Source organism: Haliotis rufescens, unplaced genomic scaffold, assembly GCF_023055435.1.
Source record: "Haliotis rufescens isolate VD_foot unplaced genomic scaffold, xgHalRufe1.0.p SCAF_114, whole genome shotgun sequence".
Lineage (NCBI taxonomy): Eukaryota > Metazoa > Mollusca > Gastropoda > Lepetellida > Haliotidae > Haliotis > Haliotis rufescens.
In genome coordinates, this window is record NW_025963796.1 from 331,801 (window position 1) to 350,942 (window position 19,142).

The 19,142-nt window shown below is 41.1% G+C and overlaps 1 protein-coding gene across 1 annotated transcript in view; it reads left to right on the plus strand.

Moving 5' to 3' along the window:
• Positions 1-19,142, plus strand: part of LOC124152722 (probable methyltransferase-like protein 24) — a 60,936-nt gene that overhangs the window by 37,184 nt on the left and 4,610 nt on the right. The window contains exons 3-6 of the mRNA XM_048393100.1: positions 10,551-10,649; positions 11,971-12,081; positions 16,827-16,894; positions 17,794-17,922. Coding sequence (XP_048249057.1) covers positions 10,551-10,649; positions 11,971-12,081; positions 16,827-16,894; positions 17,794-17,922 — 407 coding nt within the window. The remainder of the gene's footprint in view (positions 1-10,550; positions 10,650-11,970; positions 12,082-16,826; positions 16,895-17,793; positions 17,923-19,142) is intronic.

Here is a 19,142-nt window from a genome sequence, read left to right on the forward strand (position 1 = left end):
ATCTTCCTGTTAGTCTTATCAAGTCTTTCATATCTTCCTGTTAGTCTTATCAAGTCTTTCATGTCTTCCTGTTAGTCTTATCAAGTCTTTCATGTCTTCTTGTTAGTATTATCAAGTCTTTCATATCTTCCTGTTAGTCTGATCAAGACTTTCATGTCTTCCTGTTAGTCTTATCGAGTCTTTCATATCTTCCTGTCAGTCTTATCAAGTCTTTCATGTCTTCCTGTTAGTCTTATCAAGTCTTTCATGTCTTCCTGCTACTCTGATCACGTCTTTCATGTCTTCCTGTTAGTCTTATCAAGTCTTTCATATCTTCCTGTTACTCTTATTAAGTCTTTCATATCTTCCTGTTAGTCTGATCAAGTCTTTCATGTCTTCCTGTTAGTTTGATGAAGTCTTTCATGTCTTCCTCTGAGTCTGATGAAGTCTTTATATTTTCCTCTCAGTCTTTCATATCTTCCTGTAAGTCTGATGAAGTCTTTCATTTTTTCCTGTTAGTCTGATGAAGTCTTTCATATCTTCCTGTTAGTCTTATGAAGTCTTTCATTTTTTCCTGTCAGTCTTATCAAGTCTTTCATATCTTCCTGTTAGTCTTATCAAGTCTTTCATGTCTTCCTGTTACTCTTATCAAGTCTTTCATGTCTTCCTGTTAGTATTATCAAGGCTTTCATGTCTTCCTGTTAGTCTTATCAAGTCTTTCATGTCTTCCTGCTAGTCTTATCAAGTCTTTCATATCTTCCTGTTAGTCTTATCAAGTCTTTCATATCTTCCTGTTAGTCTTATCAAGTCTTTCATGTCTTCCTGTTAGTCTTATCAAGTCTTTCATGTCTTCTTGTTAGTATTATCAAGTCTTTCATATCTTCCTGTTAGTCTGATCAAGACTTTCATGTCTTCCTGTTAGTCTTATCGAGTCTTTCATATCTTCCTGTCAGTCTTATCAAGTCTTTCATGTCTTCCTGTTAGTCTTATCAAGTCTTTCATGTCTTCCTGCTACTCTGATCACGTCTTTCATGTCTTCCTGTTAGTCTTATCAAGTCTTTCATATCTTCCTGTTACTCTTATTAAGTCTTTCATATCTTCCTGTTAGTCTGATCAAGTCTTTCATGTCTTCCTGTTAGTTTGATGAAGTCTTTCATGTCTTCCTCTGAGTCTGATGAAGTCTTTATATTTTCCTCTCAGTCTTTCATATCTTCCTGTAAGTCTGATGAAGTCTTTCATTTTTTCCTGTTAGTCTGATGAAGTCTTTCATATCTTCCTGTTAGTCTTATGAAGTCTTTCATTTTTTCCTGTCAGTCTTATCAAGTCTTTCATATCTTCCTGTTAGTCTTATCAAGTCTTTCATGTCTTCCTGTTAGTCTTATCAAGTCTTTCATATCTTCCTGTTAGTCTTATCAAGTCTTTCATGTCTTCCTGTTACTCTTATCAAGTCTTTCATGTCTTCCTGTTACTCTTATCAAGTCTTTCATATCTTCCTGTTACTCTTATCAAGTCTTTCATATCTTCCTGTTAGTCTTATCAAGTCTTTCATATCTTCCTGTTACTCTTATCAAGTCTTTCATGTCTTCCTGTTAGTCTTATCAAGTCTTTGATGTCTTCCTGTTAGTCTTATCGAGTCTTTCATATCTTCCTGTTACTCTTATCAAGTCTTTCATATCTTCCTGTTACTCTTATCAAGTCTTTCATATCTTCCTGTTAGTCTTATCAAGTCTTTCATGTCTTCCTGTTACTCTTATCAAGTCTTTCATGTCTTCCTGTTAATATTATCAAGGCTTTAATGTCTTCCTGTTAGTCTTATCAAGTCTTTCATGTCTTCCTGCTAGTCTTATCAAGTCTTTCATATCTTCCTGTTAGTCTTATCAAGTCTTTCATATCTTCCTGTTAGTCTTATCAAGTCTTTCATGTCTTCCTGTTAGTCTTATCAAGTCTTTCATGTCTTCTTGTTAGTATTATCAAGTCTTTCATATCTTCCTGTTAGTCTGATCAAGACTTTCATGTCTTCCTGTTAGTCTTATCGAGTCTTTCATATCTTCCTGTCAGTCTTATCAAGTCTTTCATGTCTTCCTGTTAGTCTTATCAAGTCTTTCATGTCTTCCTGCTACTCTGATCACGTCTTTCATGTCTTCCTGTTAGTCTTATCAAGTCTTTCATATCTTCCTGTTACTCTTATTAAGTCTTTCATATCTTCCTGTTAGTCTGATCAAGTCTTTCATGTCTTCCTGTTAGTTTGATGAAGTCTTTCATGTCTTCCTCTGCGTCTGATGAAGTCTTTATATTTTCCTCTCAGTCTTTCATATCTTCCTGTAAGTCTGATGAAGTCTTTCATTTTTTCCTGTTAGTCTGATGAAGTCTTTCATATCTTCCTGTTAGTCTTATGAAGTCTTTCATTTTTTCCTGTCAGTCTTATCAAGTCTTTCATATCTTCCTGTTAGTCTTATCAAGTCTTTCATGTCTTCCTGTTAGTCTTATCAAGTCTTTCATATCTTCCTGTTAGTCTTATCAAGTCTTTCATGTCTTCCTGTTACTCTTATCAAGTCTTTCATGTCTTCCTGTTACTCTTATCAAGTCTTTCATATCTTCCTGTTACTCTTATCAAGTCTTTCATATCTTCCTGTTAGTCTTATCAAGTCTTTCATATCTTCCTGTTACTCTTATCAAGTCTTTCATGTCTTCCTGTTACTCTTATCAAGTCTTTCATGTCTTCCTGTTAGTCTTATCGAGTCTTTCATATCTTCCTGTTACTCTTATCAAGTCTTTCATATCTTCCTGTTACTCTTATCAAGTCTTTCATATCTTCCTGTTAGTCTTATCAAGTCTTTCATGTCTTCCTGTTACTCTTATCAAGTCTTTCATGTCTTCCTGTTAGTATTATCAAGGCTTTCATGTCTTCCTGTTAGTCTTATCAAGTCTTTCATGTCTTCCTGCTAGTCTTATCAAGTCTTTCATATCTTCCTGTTAGTCTTATCAAGTCTTTCATATCTTCCTGTTAGTCTTATCAAGTCTTTCATGTCTTCCTGTTAGTCTTATCAAGTCTTTCATGTCTTCCTGTTACTCTTATCAAGTCTTTCATATCTTCCTGTTACTCTTATCAAGTCTTTCATATCTTCCTGTTAGTCTTATCAAGTCTTTCATGTCTTCCTGTTAGTCTTATCGAGTCTTTCATATCTTCCTGTCAGTCTTATCAAGTCTTTCATGTCTTCCTGTTAGTCTTATCAAGTCTTTCATGTCTTCCTGCTACTCTGATCACGTCTTTCATGTCTTCCTGTTAGTCTTATCAAGTCTTTCATATCTTCCTGTTACTCTTATTAAGTCTTTCATATCTTCCTGTTAGTCTGATCAAGTCTTTCATGTCTTCCTGTTAGTTTGATGAAGTCTTTCATGTCTTCCTCTGCGTCTGATGAAGTCTTTATATTTTCCTCTCAGTCTTTCATATCTTCCTGTAAGTCTGATGAAGTCTTTCATTTTTTCCTGTTAGTCTGATGAAGTCTTTCATATCTTCCTGTTAGTCTTATGAAGTCTTTCATTTTTTCCTGTCAGTCTTATCAAGTCTTTCATATCTTCCTGTTAGTCTTATCAAGTCTTTCATGTCTTCCTGTTAGTCTTATCAAGTCTTTGATATCTTCCTGTTAGTCTTATCAAGTCTTTCATGTCTTCCTGTTACTCTTATCAAGTCTTTCATGTCTTCCTGTTACTCTTATCAAGTCTTTCATATCTTCCTGTTACTCTTATCAAGTCTTTCATATCTTCCTGTTAGTCTTATCAAGTCTTTCATATCTTCCTGTTACTCTTATCAAGTCTTTCATGTCTTCCTGTTAGTCTTATCAAGTCTTTCATGTCTTCCTGTTAGTCTTATCGAGTCTTTCATATCTTCCTGTTACTCTTATCAAGTCTTTCATATCTTCCTGTTACTCTTATCAAGTCTTTCATATCTTCCTGTTAGTCTTATCAAGTCTTTCATGTCTTCCTGTTACTCTTATCAAGTCTTTCATGTCTTCCTGTTAGTATTATCAAGGCTTTCATGTCTTCCTGTTAGTCTTATCAAGTCTTTCATGTCTTCCTGCTAGTCTTATCAAGTCTTTCATATCTTCCTGTTAGTCTTATCAAGTCTTCATGTCTTCTTGTTAGTATTATCAAGTCTTTCATATCTTCCTGTTAGTCTGATCAAGACTTTCATGTCTTCCTGTTAGTCTTATCGAGTCTTTCATATCTTCCTGTCAGTCTTATCAAGTCTTTCATGTCTTCCTGTTAGTCTTATCAAGTCTTTCATGTCTTCCTGCTACTCTGATCACGTCTTTCATGTCTTCCTGTTAGTCTTATCAAGTCTTTCATATCTTCCTGTTACTCTTATTAAGTCTTTCATATCTTCCTGTTAGTCTGATCAAGTCTTTCATGTCTTCCTGTTAGTTTGATGAAGTCTTTCATGTCTTCCTCTGCGTCTGATGAAGTCTTTATATTTTCCTCTCAGTCTTTCATATCTTCCTGTAAGTCTGATGAAGTCTTTCATTTTTTCCTGTTAGTCTGATGAAGTCTTTCATATCTTCCTGTTAGTCTGATGAAGTCTTTCATTTTTTCCTGTCAGTCTTATCAAGTCTTTCATATCTTCCTGTTAGTCTTATCAAGTCTTTCATGTCTTCCTGTTAGTCTTATCAAGTCTTTCATATCTTCCTGTTAGTCTTATCAAGTCTTTCATGTCTTCCTGTTACTCTTATCAAGTCTTTCATGTCTTCCTGTTACTCTTATCAAGTCTTTCATATCTTCCTGTTACTCTTATCAAGTCTTTCATATCTTCCTGTTACTCTTATCAAGTCTTTCATATCTTCCTGTTACTCTTATCAAGTCTTTCATGTCTTCCTGTTAGTCTTATCAAGTCTTTCATGTCTTCCTGTTAGTCTTATCGAGTCTTTCATATCTTCCTGTTACTCTTATCAAGTCTTTCATATCTTCCTGTTAGTCTTATCAAGTCTTTCATATCTTCCTGTTACTCTTATCAAGTCTTTCATGTCTTCCTCTCAGCCTGGTGAAGTCTTTCATATCTTCCTGTTAGTCTTATCAAGTCTTTCATATCTTCCTGTTACTCTTATCAAGTCTTTCATGTCTTCCTCTCAGCCTGGTGAAGTCTTTCATATCTTCCTGTTAGTCTTATCAAGTCTTTCATATCTTCCTGTTAGTCTGATAAAGTCTTTCATATCTCCCTCTAAGTCTGATGAAGTCTTTATATCTTCCTGTTAGTCTGATCAAGTCATTCATATCTTCCTGTTAGTCTGATCGAGTCTTTCATATTTTCCTCTGCGTCTGATGAAATTATTCATGTCTTCCTCTCAATCTGTTGAAGTCTTTCATATCTTCCTCTCAGTCTGTTGAAGTTTTTCATGATTTCCGTTAGTTTTGATTCCGTTATATCAGACACGCTACTTTCACTTTAGGGGAATGTCCGAGTAACTCTCCATTCCTTCAGAATAATGGAGACGAGGCCTCGCTGGGGCTGAGGCCAATTACGTTTAAGGAATGGGGAATAGCGTGGATATTTCCCTACTTAAAATACGTCGCTACTTTAACACTTTGACAAAACATTCTCTTGTGCAAAAAAAATAAAAAATACACCAGAACTCTGTAGTTTGCATTTATACTGCGTGAGTCGTCCTTCCGTGATGCACGAGGAATACCTTCGCTGCCGTTTGCTTAACGTGCACCAAGCTCCGCCACGAGCTGACATTTACAATGCATGATACACGGCTCTTCATAATTTCGCGGGGTCCTAAACTAGTCTTTTTCAGTCGACTGCACTTTGCAAGGATAAATTTGTTCACCTGATTTTCTTTCTCGTCAAAGTTTATCAAATCTCTTTAATATGACTGCTTTAATATATACATATTATTTGTTCCGTCATTAAGGGTTATGCAAATATTCGAAAATATGTAATAGTTAATTTCACTCCGTAACTTAGACGTCCTCACATCAAACGACACTGGTTCAAACCCATTGGCGACACGATTTCCGACAAAGTATTAAATCATACACTTGTTAAAATATAAAAAAAGTAGTTCTTTCTGTTCCAAGTGTAAATTGATTAAAATGTTGGTTTAGGACAATGTATGATTGACAAACAACTGTCCATTCAAGAAAATAATGCAGCGTTTAAACAATAGCAATAGTTTTAATGATTGTCAATAATAGTCCATGAGCCAAGACCGAAAATTTCACTTATCGGTACCACTCAGAGTGGCAAATTCTAGTGGCAATTTTTCACATGCTATATATGTCTAGTTTATGTTTTGATATGATAACCATCGCAGATTGGTAGCTTAATAGTAGTTATAACCCATTAAATCAGCATACCCTAGGAACAACAGCCATAAACACGTATTTTGTTAATGTAATTTACTCTGGCAATAAAACGAGTACATACGGAATAAAAACATCATAGAGACCATGGTTAATCTCTTGGGCACACAATCAGAACACTAGTTGCTTTGAAAATTGACTTGAAGGTTGAATTTTATGTGTCCATAGTTGAGTAACTGGGCCTAATCACCGTCAAGCTCATCATCAGAGTCTGACAAATCTGAAAGCTCCAACTGTGGTTCATCCTCCTTGGCTTGGTTGGTGCAGGTTTGTAGCTTACACATGTCTGTGCACTTCAAGCCATTGGTGAGGCAAAAACAATCTGGCAGTTTGCATGAGCGGACACATTTGCAGGAGAGCAGCTGGAGAACGGCATCTGGTGCAGGTGAGCCACGCATCCACTGAATTGTCAGCTTGCCGTCCTCTTCTGTTGTCCAACCACACTCCTTCGGCCTTGGGACAATGGGCTGGGTCTGCAGACATCTCCTCAAGATGGCAGCCTGGTAGTTGGCACGGAGAGCATGCATGAACAGGCAGTCTTCACAAGGTGGCAGTTGGCTTGACTCCACCTCCCCTCGTCTGGCACAGAAGAGTTGGTGTCTGAGTCTGTTCACCTCAGTCGTCTGGGCAGAAGGCAAGTACATTTGGCAGGTAATCTTCTGCAGCCCCTGGAACAATTCCGTTGATACCTCCCATCAACTACCAAGTTCACTGGAGGCCTCCTGGTAGGTCTTGTCTGACTTAATCCTCTTCAACGTTGCCATCTTCCCCCGGTCAGCAAAGGCACTGACTGTATCACAGCCCGTGAACGCGTGCATGCCGACGAGTGCATTACAGACGTCATCTCCCAGTGCCTGGTGTAGCTTCCGAATGTTTATGTATATTGTGCGGCTCTTCGTCCCAGTTTCTGAAATATTGGGCATGCAATACTGCTGCTGACCCCGAGGTCAAGACCAAGACATCAGTATCATCAACAGTGATGACTACACTCTTTTAGCCATGCTCCGCTGCATGCAGAGCATGGAGCAGAAGGCGGGTGTCGGGTTCTTCTTGAGAATACTTCAGCTCTCCAGCCTCCTCCCACTCTTCTTTGGTCATCTTATAGCAGATGTCTTCGCAGGAAACATGCAGTACCTTGTTCTCGAGTTTCTCTCTTTGTCTTGCTTTCTTCCATTCTTCCACCAGGAACTTGATCAGTCTTGTCTTGTTAGACGAGCTGCTCAGTAACTTTCTCCATTGCTGAATATTGTGACCAGGTGCAATGTTTCTGAATTGGATTCCTGTGTCTGACCCCCTGTCACATCGTTCTGCATCTTTAATGGACGTCTCCTTGTACACGTCAAAGACGACATCGATGCGTTGGCTCTTCTTGCCTTCATACAGAACAACGGACAACGCTGATTCTGCCAGCTGTTCGAATGTTTTCTGAGGCAGAGGCCTCAGAGGATGAGCCAGTACCACACTCATGTGCAGTTTTCGACTCTCAGCTACAAGGATCATCTGACCAAATAATTTCCTGTCAGCTTTCAGGACCAATTCTTTGGCCTGGCCTTTGCTGTGGGACTTCTTTCTGATGTCTGCGAAAGTTTTCAGATTCTTCTTTTGCATCCTGTCGTGGAACTGTACAGATGGGTCAGATGCTTCTAAGCGTTCTTGCTTGAAGGTCTGGTATGCATCTTCTCCTATCTTGCGAGCCCCGAGTAGGTCTTTGGACACTTCTTCCGGCGCAGCAGTAGCAATAGACAAACTGACAAGCTCTCTTTGGTCAGTGTTGAAAGGATTGAACCAGCTCGCCTCCATTAACTGAACGAGGGATTTGATGTCAGCTTCGTCTCATCTGATCCAGGGAGCTGCAGATCAGGATGACTAAGGCAGTCATGTTGCCCTATTTGGACCATACCCCTCAGCTGCTTCAAGTAGGTGCTCCCGAACTCTGATGTCAGGTAGTGTCTTGCAACTGCGCCAGGTTTCAGACTGAAACCTTTGGTGCCTCCAGGTATCTGTGTGTCCTTGTTGATGGTCTCCTCAATCGTCTGATCAACAGGGATCCGCCCGAAGGGGTTTTGACAACCAATCTGGACTGAGAACCCGCCCTGCATGAAGTGCTTGTTGACTTCAGGGTGTTCGATGGGCAGCCGAGACATGGTGGCATAGTAGTAGGTCAGGAAGCCGGCATAGTTGAGCTTGTCACAGGAGAAGCACCAGGGAATCATCTGTCGGATGGCTGCCAAAAGAAGCATCCAGTCACCCTCTCGAGAAGACCGAATGAGGCCCAGCATGATTTCGAACATATCTACATAAGACATCCAGAAGGCTGTGTTCTCTGAGGGAGTTCAGGTAAGATTGGAACAGCTCCAAGATCCTCCTGCAGGAGTGATCTTCAAGTAGGTTCAGGAGTGAAGCTTGGCATCGGAAGTCGACAATCCTCTGCAGGGTTTCGTCTAGGTGGTGAGGATCGTGGATATGGTTGTTTTGCAACCATTGGAGAAAGCCTTTCCATGCAAGCCTCATCAGTGCTTCATACACAAGCTTGTGTAGTCTAACTCCCCGGTTGTACCTGCGCCCTTTCATGACACCAGCTATCCATCCGTCTGCAATCACCCCTGATTCAACACACAGATCTCTGAGCCCTGCATCTTGAAATCTCTTCCCTATGATGGCGAGGAGGTTGTAGATTGTGTGGAAGACCCCTATCCTGATGATTATGTTCTTGAACTTCTCGTGTTTCCACACTATCTCCGCAGCCTTGGCGTAGAGTGCTTGGTCGAACACACACACAATCTTATTCAGCTGCAGGACTTGCATGATGCGAAGTGTTTGCGCCAGCACTTCATTCACAGTGGACATGTTTGTTGCAGGAGCATTGATGGTGGGCAGGTAGCTCACAGTATCTTGAGCAACAATGACATCATTGCGGGTCAGGATATTGAATCCAGTCCAGCTGCTGACTGTCTGGCTCGTGGGGTCTGCTATGCGAGTCAGGAGCGAAATGTGATTCTTCACCTGGGCGCCGCGGGCTTCTCTAGTGGAGTTAACATCCAGAGTCTCAGTCTTTGGTGGACCTGCTCGCTTCCCAGCTGGCAGCATCAGAGGGGCAGGGCTGATGCTCCTCTTCTTGGACTTCTTGTTGACTTCAGGCAGGGTACCCTGTGGCATTGGCCCAGCCAATGAAGGCGGACAATAATGTATTTGCCATGTATTTTTTTATTCATTGCAAATTTTTCTACAGCCTTTCTTACACTGATTTAGATCAATTCCAGCTGCTATCTGAAATAAAACTAGTTTGTGTCTTATGTTTAAGAACTTACGCTATAGTGCAAAGTGTGAAATCCGAGGTATGTGGAAATGTAGTAATAAGCTACTTCTGCGGAAAGGTTATCATATCATTTTGCACTTGTATTGACCCTATATACATGTTAGTACCACTTAGGTTTTGCCACCCCAGGTGGTACCGATATGTGCTCTGGCCAATGGACTATAATACTAGTAGTCAATTCTATATAATTATAGACCTACTGCTACGTTGGCCTATTGTGTTATAATGCATATTCACTGACATCTGTTGTTCCTTAACGTATTAGGTGTTAATATCTACCGATCTCTGGAATTGTGATGGTGATAGGGAGGCCAGATGTTGCACACAATCACCGAAGACAAAGAGTTACCGATCCTTATTCGCCCCATTGTGATACTCGGTCTGTCACTGTCTTACAGCTGTTCGTGGCGTGTCAAAGTGCTGTACCCACACTAAACTGTCTGTCAGCTCGAATTGACACATCAGACCATTGTATTAATTAGAATAGGAGAGAAACATAGCTAGATGTGGACAGTTATGAGGTGAGGTGAAATGGGGTTTAACGTCGCGTCCAAGATTATTGCACTCATACAGCGACGTGCATGCACGTGTGTGTGTGGCTGCTTGTATTAGTCCGGACTGATGCCGATTTATAGTGCTAGCCCACTGAGATACCATGCCGCGGTTGAACATGAATACCCCACTCAGACACAGTATACTGACTCCAAGCCGACCAGTCCTTGTTTAAGACCCTTAATGTCGAGCGCCAGACAGGGTAACAACATGTACCATCTTTTAACGTCTTTTGGTATGACTCGGACGGGAATCGCCCTACCACTAGACCACGGAGGCGGTCTCCTCCATCATGAAGGTATAATGAAGTCAATTCTTAATTCTACTCCGTGTGTAACTCCAGGTGTGGGAGTCAGTTAACAGCAACGTCCACAAGATGGCTTCGTCAATGCATAAGGCGGGGGCCATTCCTCAAACAAGCAATTTACACAAGCAGATACAGGTAAATAAGAGCTACAAACGACGATTCCAAGTTTGAACGCCATTGCGTACGAGTGAGTGAGTGAGTTGAATATGCCTTAATACCGCTTTCAGGATTTCAGTTATATCATGTGAACTTGATATGGGGAAAAAACCAAAGTGATGCAGCTTTCTGTAGTTGATCAGTGGACGTGATTGGTTGGTTGGTTTGTTGTTTAACGCCGCGCTCAGCAATATTCCAGCTATATGACGGTGGTCTGTAAATAATCGAGTCTGGACCAGACAATCCAGTGATTAATGTCATGAGCATCGATCCACGCAATTGGGATCGATGACATGCATCAACCAAGTCAGCGAGCCTGACCACCCGATCCCGTTAGTTGCCTTTTACGACAAGCATAGTCGCCTTTTACGGCAAGCATGGGTTGCTGAAGACTTCTACCCCGGAATCTTCACGGGTCCAGTGGACGTGAATTCCACGAGTGTGGTTATACTGCTGACAAACAAAATAAATCTTAGATTCGAGCCACCGGTCACAGGTTCCTGGAACGTATGAGGCGAATTACTGCGTCTAAACGACTTGGCCACTCGTGTACTTGAATAACATTGAAATACTTCTATATTTCAATAAATATTATCTACCAACCAGGACCATTTTTGTATATCTATTTCGGCAATTCAAATTAAACGCATTTATTGATCACTGTTTAATACAATTCATGTTCTCATCTAACAGAAAAACGCCGTGATATAACTGGAATACTGTTAAAAGCGGCGTTAAACCCAACTCACTCACTCACTCTATCAGAAAGATATCAGTTGTGTACAGGTATTGAGTTTATATGTTACAGACATATGCTACCAGTGTGACGGTGTTTGTCATAAGCCTTTTGTTTCCTGTCCAGTTGTTTTAGAAATTAGTTTTAACAAGGATGAATTTTAATAAAAACATAATATTGGTAACATAAAGACCAGTTCGAGATTACTTTTGTCCAAATGTTAAACCTGCATCTTTTTCTTGTGACATCTCCCTTTTCATATGTTTATTCAAAGATGTTTTGTTTGTTTGTTGTTTGCCACACAATATTCCAGCTACATGACGGCGGTCTGTAAATAGTCGAGCCTGGACCAAACAATCCAGTGATTGACAGCATGAGCATCGATCTACGCAATCAGCGAGCCTGACCACCCGATTCCGTTAGTCGCCTCTTACGACAAGCATAGGCGTCTATTACGGCAAGCATGGGTTGCTGAATCAAAGATGTACAATTGTTTTATCAAGTGGAAGTATTTATTCAAGTGTGGATATTGTGAGAAAGTTCTAAAATAATTATGTATTTCAGGCTCAAAAGAAGGAATCGCATGATATTGTCCCACCAGAAAGGCAAGCAAGGGTTGATAAAATTGATGGCAATGACAATTCGCCACTCAAATACATTCGCAATGAAGGATTGGTAAGTGTACACAAGGAATATATCATTACTTATATATCATAATTTCATGGCTGGGACTGCAGTGCAGTAACAGGCAGTTACAGTACAGTGGCAGTACAGTGACAGACAGTGACAGACAGTGACAGTACAGTGACAGGCAGTGACAGGCAGTGGCAGTACAGTGACAGACAGTGACAGTCAGTGACAGGCTGTGACAGCACAGTGACAGTACAGTGACAGACAGTGACAGTACAGTGACAGTACAGTGACAGTGACAGGCAGTGACAGGCAGTGACAGTAAAGTGACAGGCATTGACAGACAGTGACAGACATTGATAGTCAGTGACAGACAGTGACTGACAGTGACAGGCGGTGACAGCACAGTGACAGGCATTGACAGACAGTAACAGGCAGTGATAGTCTGTGACAGAAAGTGATAGGCATTAGCAGTACAGTGACAGTACAGTAACAGTGACAGGCAGTGACAGGCAGTGACAGTAAAGTGACAGGCAGTGACAGTAAAGTGATAGGCAGTGACAGGCATTGACAGTAAAGTGACAGACAGTGACAGTAAAGTGACAGGCAGTGACAGTAAAGTGACAGGCATTGACAGACAGTGACAGACATTGATAGTCAGTGACAGACAGTGACTGACAGTGACAGGCGGTGACAGCACAGTGACAGGCATTGACAGACAGTAGCAGGCAGTGATAGTCTGTGACAGAAAGTGATAGGCATTAGCAGTACAGTGACAGTACAGTAACAGTGACAGGCAGTGACAGGCAGTGACAGTAAAGTGACAGGCAGTGACAGTAAAGTGATAGGCAGTGACAGGCATTGACAGTAAAGTGACAGACAGTGACAGTAAAGTGACAGGCAGTGACAGTAAAGTGACAGGCAGTGACAGGCAGTAGCAGTACAGTGACAGACAGTGACAGGCGGTGACAGTACAGTGACAGACATTGACAAGGAGTGACAATACAGTGACAGACAATGACAGGCGGTGACAGTAAAGTGACAGGCAGTGACAGTAAAGTGACAGGCAGTAGCAGCACAGTGACACACAGTGACAGGCGGCGACAGTACAGTGACAGGCATTGACAAGGAGTGACAATACAGTGACAGACAATGACAGGCGGTGACAGTACAGTGACAGGCAGTGACAGACAATGACAGGCGGTGACAGTACAGTGACAGGCAGTGACAGACAATGACAGGCGGTGACAGTACAGTGACAGGCAGTGACAGTACAGTGACAGGCGGTGACAGACAATGACAGGCAGTGACAGTACAGTGACAGGCGGTGACAGTACAGTGACAGGCGGTGACAGACAATGACAGGCGGAGACAGTACAGTGACAGGCATTGACAAGGAGTGACAATCCATAAACAACAATAACAATACAACAATCACATTTGCACCTCTGATATCGACTTGTGTGAAACAGAAATGCACCTTGCAAGCTCGGCTTTTGACATGAAATATATTCCAAAATTTGTAACATACGCTGAGAAAAGCTTCATTGAATAAATTACTACATGTTTGACATATACTGAATTTATGTATGCAACGCAGGTTATTTTGACACAAAATACATTTGAAAATACATTTGAAAACCCCGATCACCACTCGGTGTTGAATTGTATGATTACGCACTGGGTACCATGAAGATATAGTTACTTCACGTAGGAGTGTGGCTGTATGATCGGGAACGCCAACAATAATAACATAACTGCATGGAAGGATGGCAAGGGTAGTTAGTCAACATTAAACTCTGTACACCAGAAACAGCAGGAAAAGGTTACAGGAATGTTTCAGTACGAATGCAGAAAGTTGTTGTTTGTTTGTTTGGTGTAACGCCGCACTCAGCAATATTTAAGCTGTGTGACAGCGGTCTGTAAATAATCGAATCTAGACCAGACAATCAGACAGCGAGCCTGACGCCCTGATCCCGTTGGTCGCCTCTTACACAAGAGGTCGTTACAACAAGCGTCGTGGCCTTTTACGGCAAGCATGGGTTGCTGAAGACCTATTCTACCCCGGATCTTCACGGGTCTGGCAGAAAGTACAGATAATGGCAAGATTATATTAAAAGTTATCGTACATGATATAACTACCAGCAACAACAGATACGTGAAGTTTTGCTTTGGTGGATCCGTGGATCCGAACTCAACACTGTTACATCGCAGCGTGAATCACTGATGACCTGAGCTATACATGTCAGGGTACAAGTGTAGTGTAATGTAACGGTATCTGTCCGGGTCAGACTAGCACGGTGTCGTTTGCAACCCAATGACACCGTGTTCTCATTCCACGTACTATCGGTCATCGGAAGTCCGCGTGGAAAAGATAAGTTGTTTTGCTTTAAAGGCTCGGGTCAGTTTGAACAGTGTACTTCGATGTTTGGCTAAGTTCTCATTCATGTCGACTGAACGTATTTATGTCTCTACATTCTCCTGTTAGAAATGACATTATTCCTGTTTATTCAACTGGCAAATTGTTCGAAGACAGGTGCCTGCATTCACCTGATTGTGTAAGTGTAATTTAACTGATGCACCACAGATGGTAAAAGCGTGAGTGAGTGAGTGAGTACGGTTTTACGCCGCTTTTAGCAATATTCTAGCAACATCACGGCGGGGGACACCAGAAATGGGCTTCACACATTGTACCCATGTCAGGAATCGAACCCGGGTCTTCGGCGTGACGAGCGAACGCTTTAACCACTAGGCTACCAGACCGCCCCAGTTGGTCAAAGAGTTCAAGTCCTAGTCCACATTTAGTGAGTTACATGATGAATTGTTTTAAGACTTTGACGACGTTAGAGAAACACGACATTAGAATATTAATAGATAAATACATTCCACCTATTTGTTGTTCATAGAATGAAGAATCGCGATTTATAAAACAGAATTTGGCGCTTTTTAGACAACTAAAAATGAATAGTTTACCATGTAAATAATGTCTTGAATCTCTACACAAATAGATTGGCTGGTAGTGTATACGAACTGGACGCGATAAGAAACTGTTAGGCACTTCGTTACATAAATCAAATAGTCAAAAGCATATTTCAAAACAAGCAAATATATTATTTAATATTGGACATGTATTTGTTCACTATTTGTATTTTCTTGTCTTCATTTCGTCTCAGAATTATGCAAAAAAGCTCATTTTGTATCAAATTATCAGGATAATGGTATAAAGGGACAGGCTATGTGCCACGTTACTTCTTAATTTTTACTTGCCTTTGCATGTATTTGTGATGGATACCACCGGTGGGACAGGATACGCTCACCTTCCCGCGAACACCTGGTGTCATCACTATTTGATAGTGATTCATAAACACCTGGTGTCATCACTATATGATAGTTATTCATAAACACCTGGTGTCATCACTATATGATAGTGATTCATAAACACCTGGTGTCATCACTATACGATAGTGATTCATAAACACATTGTGTCATCACTATTTGATAGTGATTCATAAACACCTGGTGTCATCACTATATGATAGTGATTCATAACACCTGGTGTCATCACTATAGGATAGTGATTCATAAACACCTGGTGTCATCACTATACGATAGTGATTCATAAACACATGGTGTCATCACTATTTGATAGTGATTCATAAACACCTGGTGTCATCACTATACGATAGTGATTCATAAACACCTGGTGTCATCACTATACGATAGTGATTCATAAACACATTGTGGCATCACTATTTGATAGTGATTCATAAACACCTGGTGTCATCACTATTTGATAGTGATTCAGAAACACATGCTTATGATGTAGTCGGAATTGTACAGTCCACTCTGTTGTTGGTATCGATTTCTTATGAATACGAAAAGGGTTTTATCTCTTTTATTTACAATACTTATCGAAATAAGTCAACACTTTAATATTCGGTCATTACAATATTTAAAAACGTGTGGAACAACTGATTATATCATATAAAACGTGAGAATTTAAGGGTAAATACAGTGTTAGCTTTAAGATAAAATGACTATTCATTAACATGTTTATATCAAATTACAATTCCCCGATGTTTCACCAAAGTGACTAAAATGGAACTTACTAGAATCCATAATAATGTTTATTCATATAATTTAGAATGCTAAGAGTTTTAAAACCTTGTCATGGAAATGGCCATTCCATTAAACAGGCATTAAAGAATCATCGCCGATATTCTCATAAATAATCAGCAACTTCCGGTCCCTTCTCTGTCCTCAAAAGTGTACTTTCCAAGTGTCTCAAAACCAAGGTCGTATACGTTGGAGCCGCCTTAGTCCCCATTGTAGTTCTCTTAGTTTGCCTGTGAAGCTGACCATCAAAATAGAAGGTGTTGTTTTGTATCATAGACTTCACACCTTCCACTACGAGTGAGTGAGTGAGTTTGGTTTTACGCCGCTTTTAGCAATATTCCAGCAATATCACGGCAGGGGACACCAGAAATGGGCTTCACACATTGTACTTATGTCGGGATTCGAACCCGGGTCTTCCTTCCACTTTGAATTCCTGAGGAATACACACGATGTATTTATCTCGCTTTTGACGTTCGCTAAATACAATGTTTACCATTCCCAAACACACTCGCGTGATAACCGTTTTATTACATATACAATGTGATGTACAAACTGAAATATGTTTGTGAAAGTCCAATTACGTGTATATACATACGCACCGGATCCTCAAAATGTAGCGTTGATATTGAATTATATGTCATGTTACATTTATCATGTGCTGTGTGCATATTCAGGTTGTCCTCCCGTCCAAGGGTGAGATTGAGAGAATGTCAGCCGAGGCCGCCTTCAGAACGTATCACAGGTAAGTTTGTAAAAGCATGACAGAGAGAGAGAGAGAGAGAGACAGGGAGAGAGAGAGAGACAGAGAGACAGAGAGAGACAGAGAGAGAGACAGAGACACAGAGAGAGAGACACAGAGAGAGAGACACAGAGAGAGAGAGAGAGAGACAGAGAGACAGAGAGAGAGAGACAGAGGGAGAGACAGAGAGACAGAGAGAGACAGAGACAGAGAGAGAGACAGAGAGACAGAGAGAGAGATACAGAGAGACAGAGAGAGAGAGACACAGAGAGAGAGACACAGAGAGAGAGATACAGAGAGAGAGACAGAGAGACAGAGAGAGAGATACAGAGAGACACAGAGACAGAGACACAGAGAGAGACACAGAGAGAGAGACACAGAGAGAGAGAGACAGAGAGACAGAGAGAGACAGAGAGAGAGACACAGAGAGAGAGAGACAGAGAGAGAGAGAGACAGAGAGACACAGAGAGAGACAGAGACACAGAGAGAGAGACACAGAGAGAGAGACACAGAGAGAGAGACAGAGAGAGAGACAGAGGGAGAGACAGAGAGAGACAGAGACAGAGAGACAGAGAGAGATACAGAGAGACAGAGAGAGAGATACAGAGAGACAGAGAGAGAGACAGAGAGACAGAGAGAGAGAGAGAGACAGAGTCTCTCTGTGTGTTATATGCCCTGTGGTCTGTAATATACATCACATTAATGTGATTTTATACCACATGTACATGCAAAACCAATCTGGATAAGGAATGCTCCCACATCATAGATCAATGTATTTGCAATAGTTGACATATCTACTGTTCGTATATTTGTAACTTCGATATTAGTAATAGCATGAAAAGCACGTGAGTGTATGCATGTGTAATGTCTATTAATTTTTGACTTATTCATACAAAATTTAGTTACCTTGACAACATTGACACCGTATGTCACCGGAAGTTGCGAATGGGCAATATCGGAGATGGCGGATGGGAGATATGCGACGACAAGGAGTACCGTCCAGTAAAACCTTGCATTGTATATTCCTTTGGGTAAGTTTGACAATATCCATGTATATAATATTGTCATGTGGCAGCAGAAATTGTTGGAGGATAATTCTGAATGGCAGCAGTTGAAGAGCTGGTAAAATTTCACGCTTTGGCAGCTAGTAATTAGAGTTACCTCCCTTAGTTGTGTTTTTGTGTGTAAACAAAACAGACATGATCGTTCGAGCAGTCCCGTGAAGCGACAGTTTCTAGAAGGCTGGCTGTGCTTATATGAGAGTAAATAATGGTGGTTCGACGCAAACTACATCTTCACTTGCATCTTTTCTACTTGCCCAGCACAGACGGGATACAAAGGGGAAAACTCCGACTTCCTGTCCATAGGTTATTGAGAACTTGTTTGCAGGATTCAAAACGGAACACGTACCACATTTTAGACATTAGACAGAGACCTAATTCTTGACATTCGTGAGTGCACTGCCATTTATTGTAGGGACTGTTACTTTGTGAGTGAGTGAGTGTGGTTTTACGCCGCTTTTAGCAATATTCCAGCAATATCAATGGGCTTCACACATTGCGCCCATGTGGGGAATCGAAATCGGGTCTTCAGCGTGACGAGCGAACACTTTAACCACTAGGCTACCCGACCACCCCCGTTACTCTGTGCAACTGAGTGAGTGAGTATGGTTTTACGCCGCTTTTAGCAATATACAAGCAATATCACGGCGGGGGACACCAGAAATGGGCTTCACACATTGCGCCCATGTGGGGAATCGAAATCGGGTCTTCAGCGTGACGAGCGAACACTTTAACCAGTAGGCTATCCCATCGCCCCTGTTACTCTGTGCAACTGACACACACTTTGTACGATTGTAAACCTGTTTTACGATTCTGTTGATGCGATCTGAGTCAGTCTTTGCTTGACCGCAACACACCATAATGTTGTTTGTAAGTGGGGCAGTTGGGTCAAAGTGACATAGTTAAAACTAGTTAAAACCTTTCGCTCCCCATTAAGAGAGAAAGTCATAAAGAGCTGTATGTCTACTAGTCTCAGGATGCATTTGGAGGAGCAAACGATTGTCTCCTTACAAGACGCATTGCTTATTGCTGACAATTGTAATTATGCCCTCGTTTAAGTCTAATATTAGTCAGCCACATGTCGGCAAAAAGAGGGTAAGATGCCAGGGAAATCTTTCAAACTTCTTACAAATCGGGATTTACAGGTACTAATGGAAGAAATCGGTTGTGGCTAGTTCAAGTTGTAACAA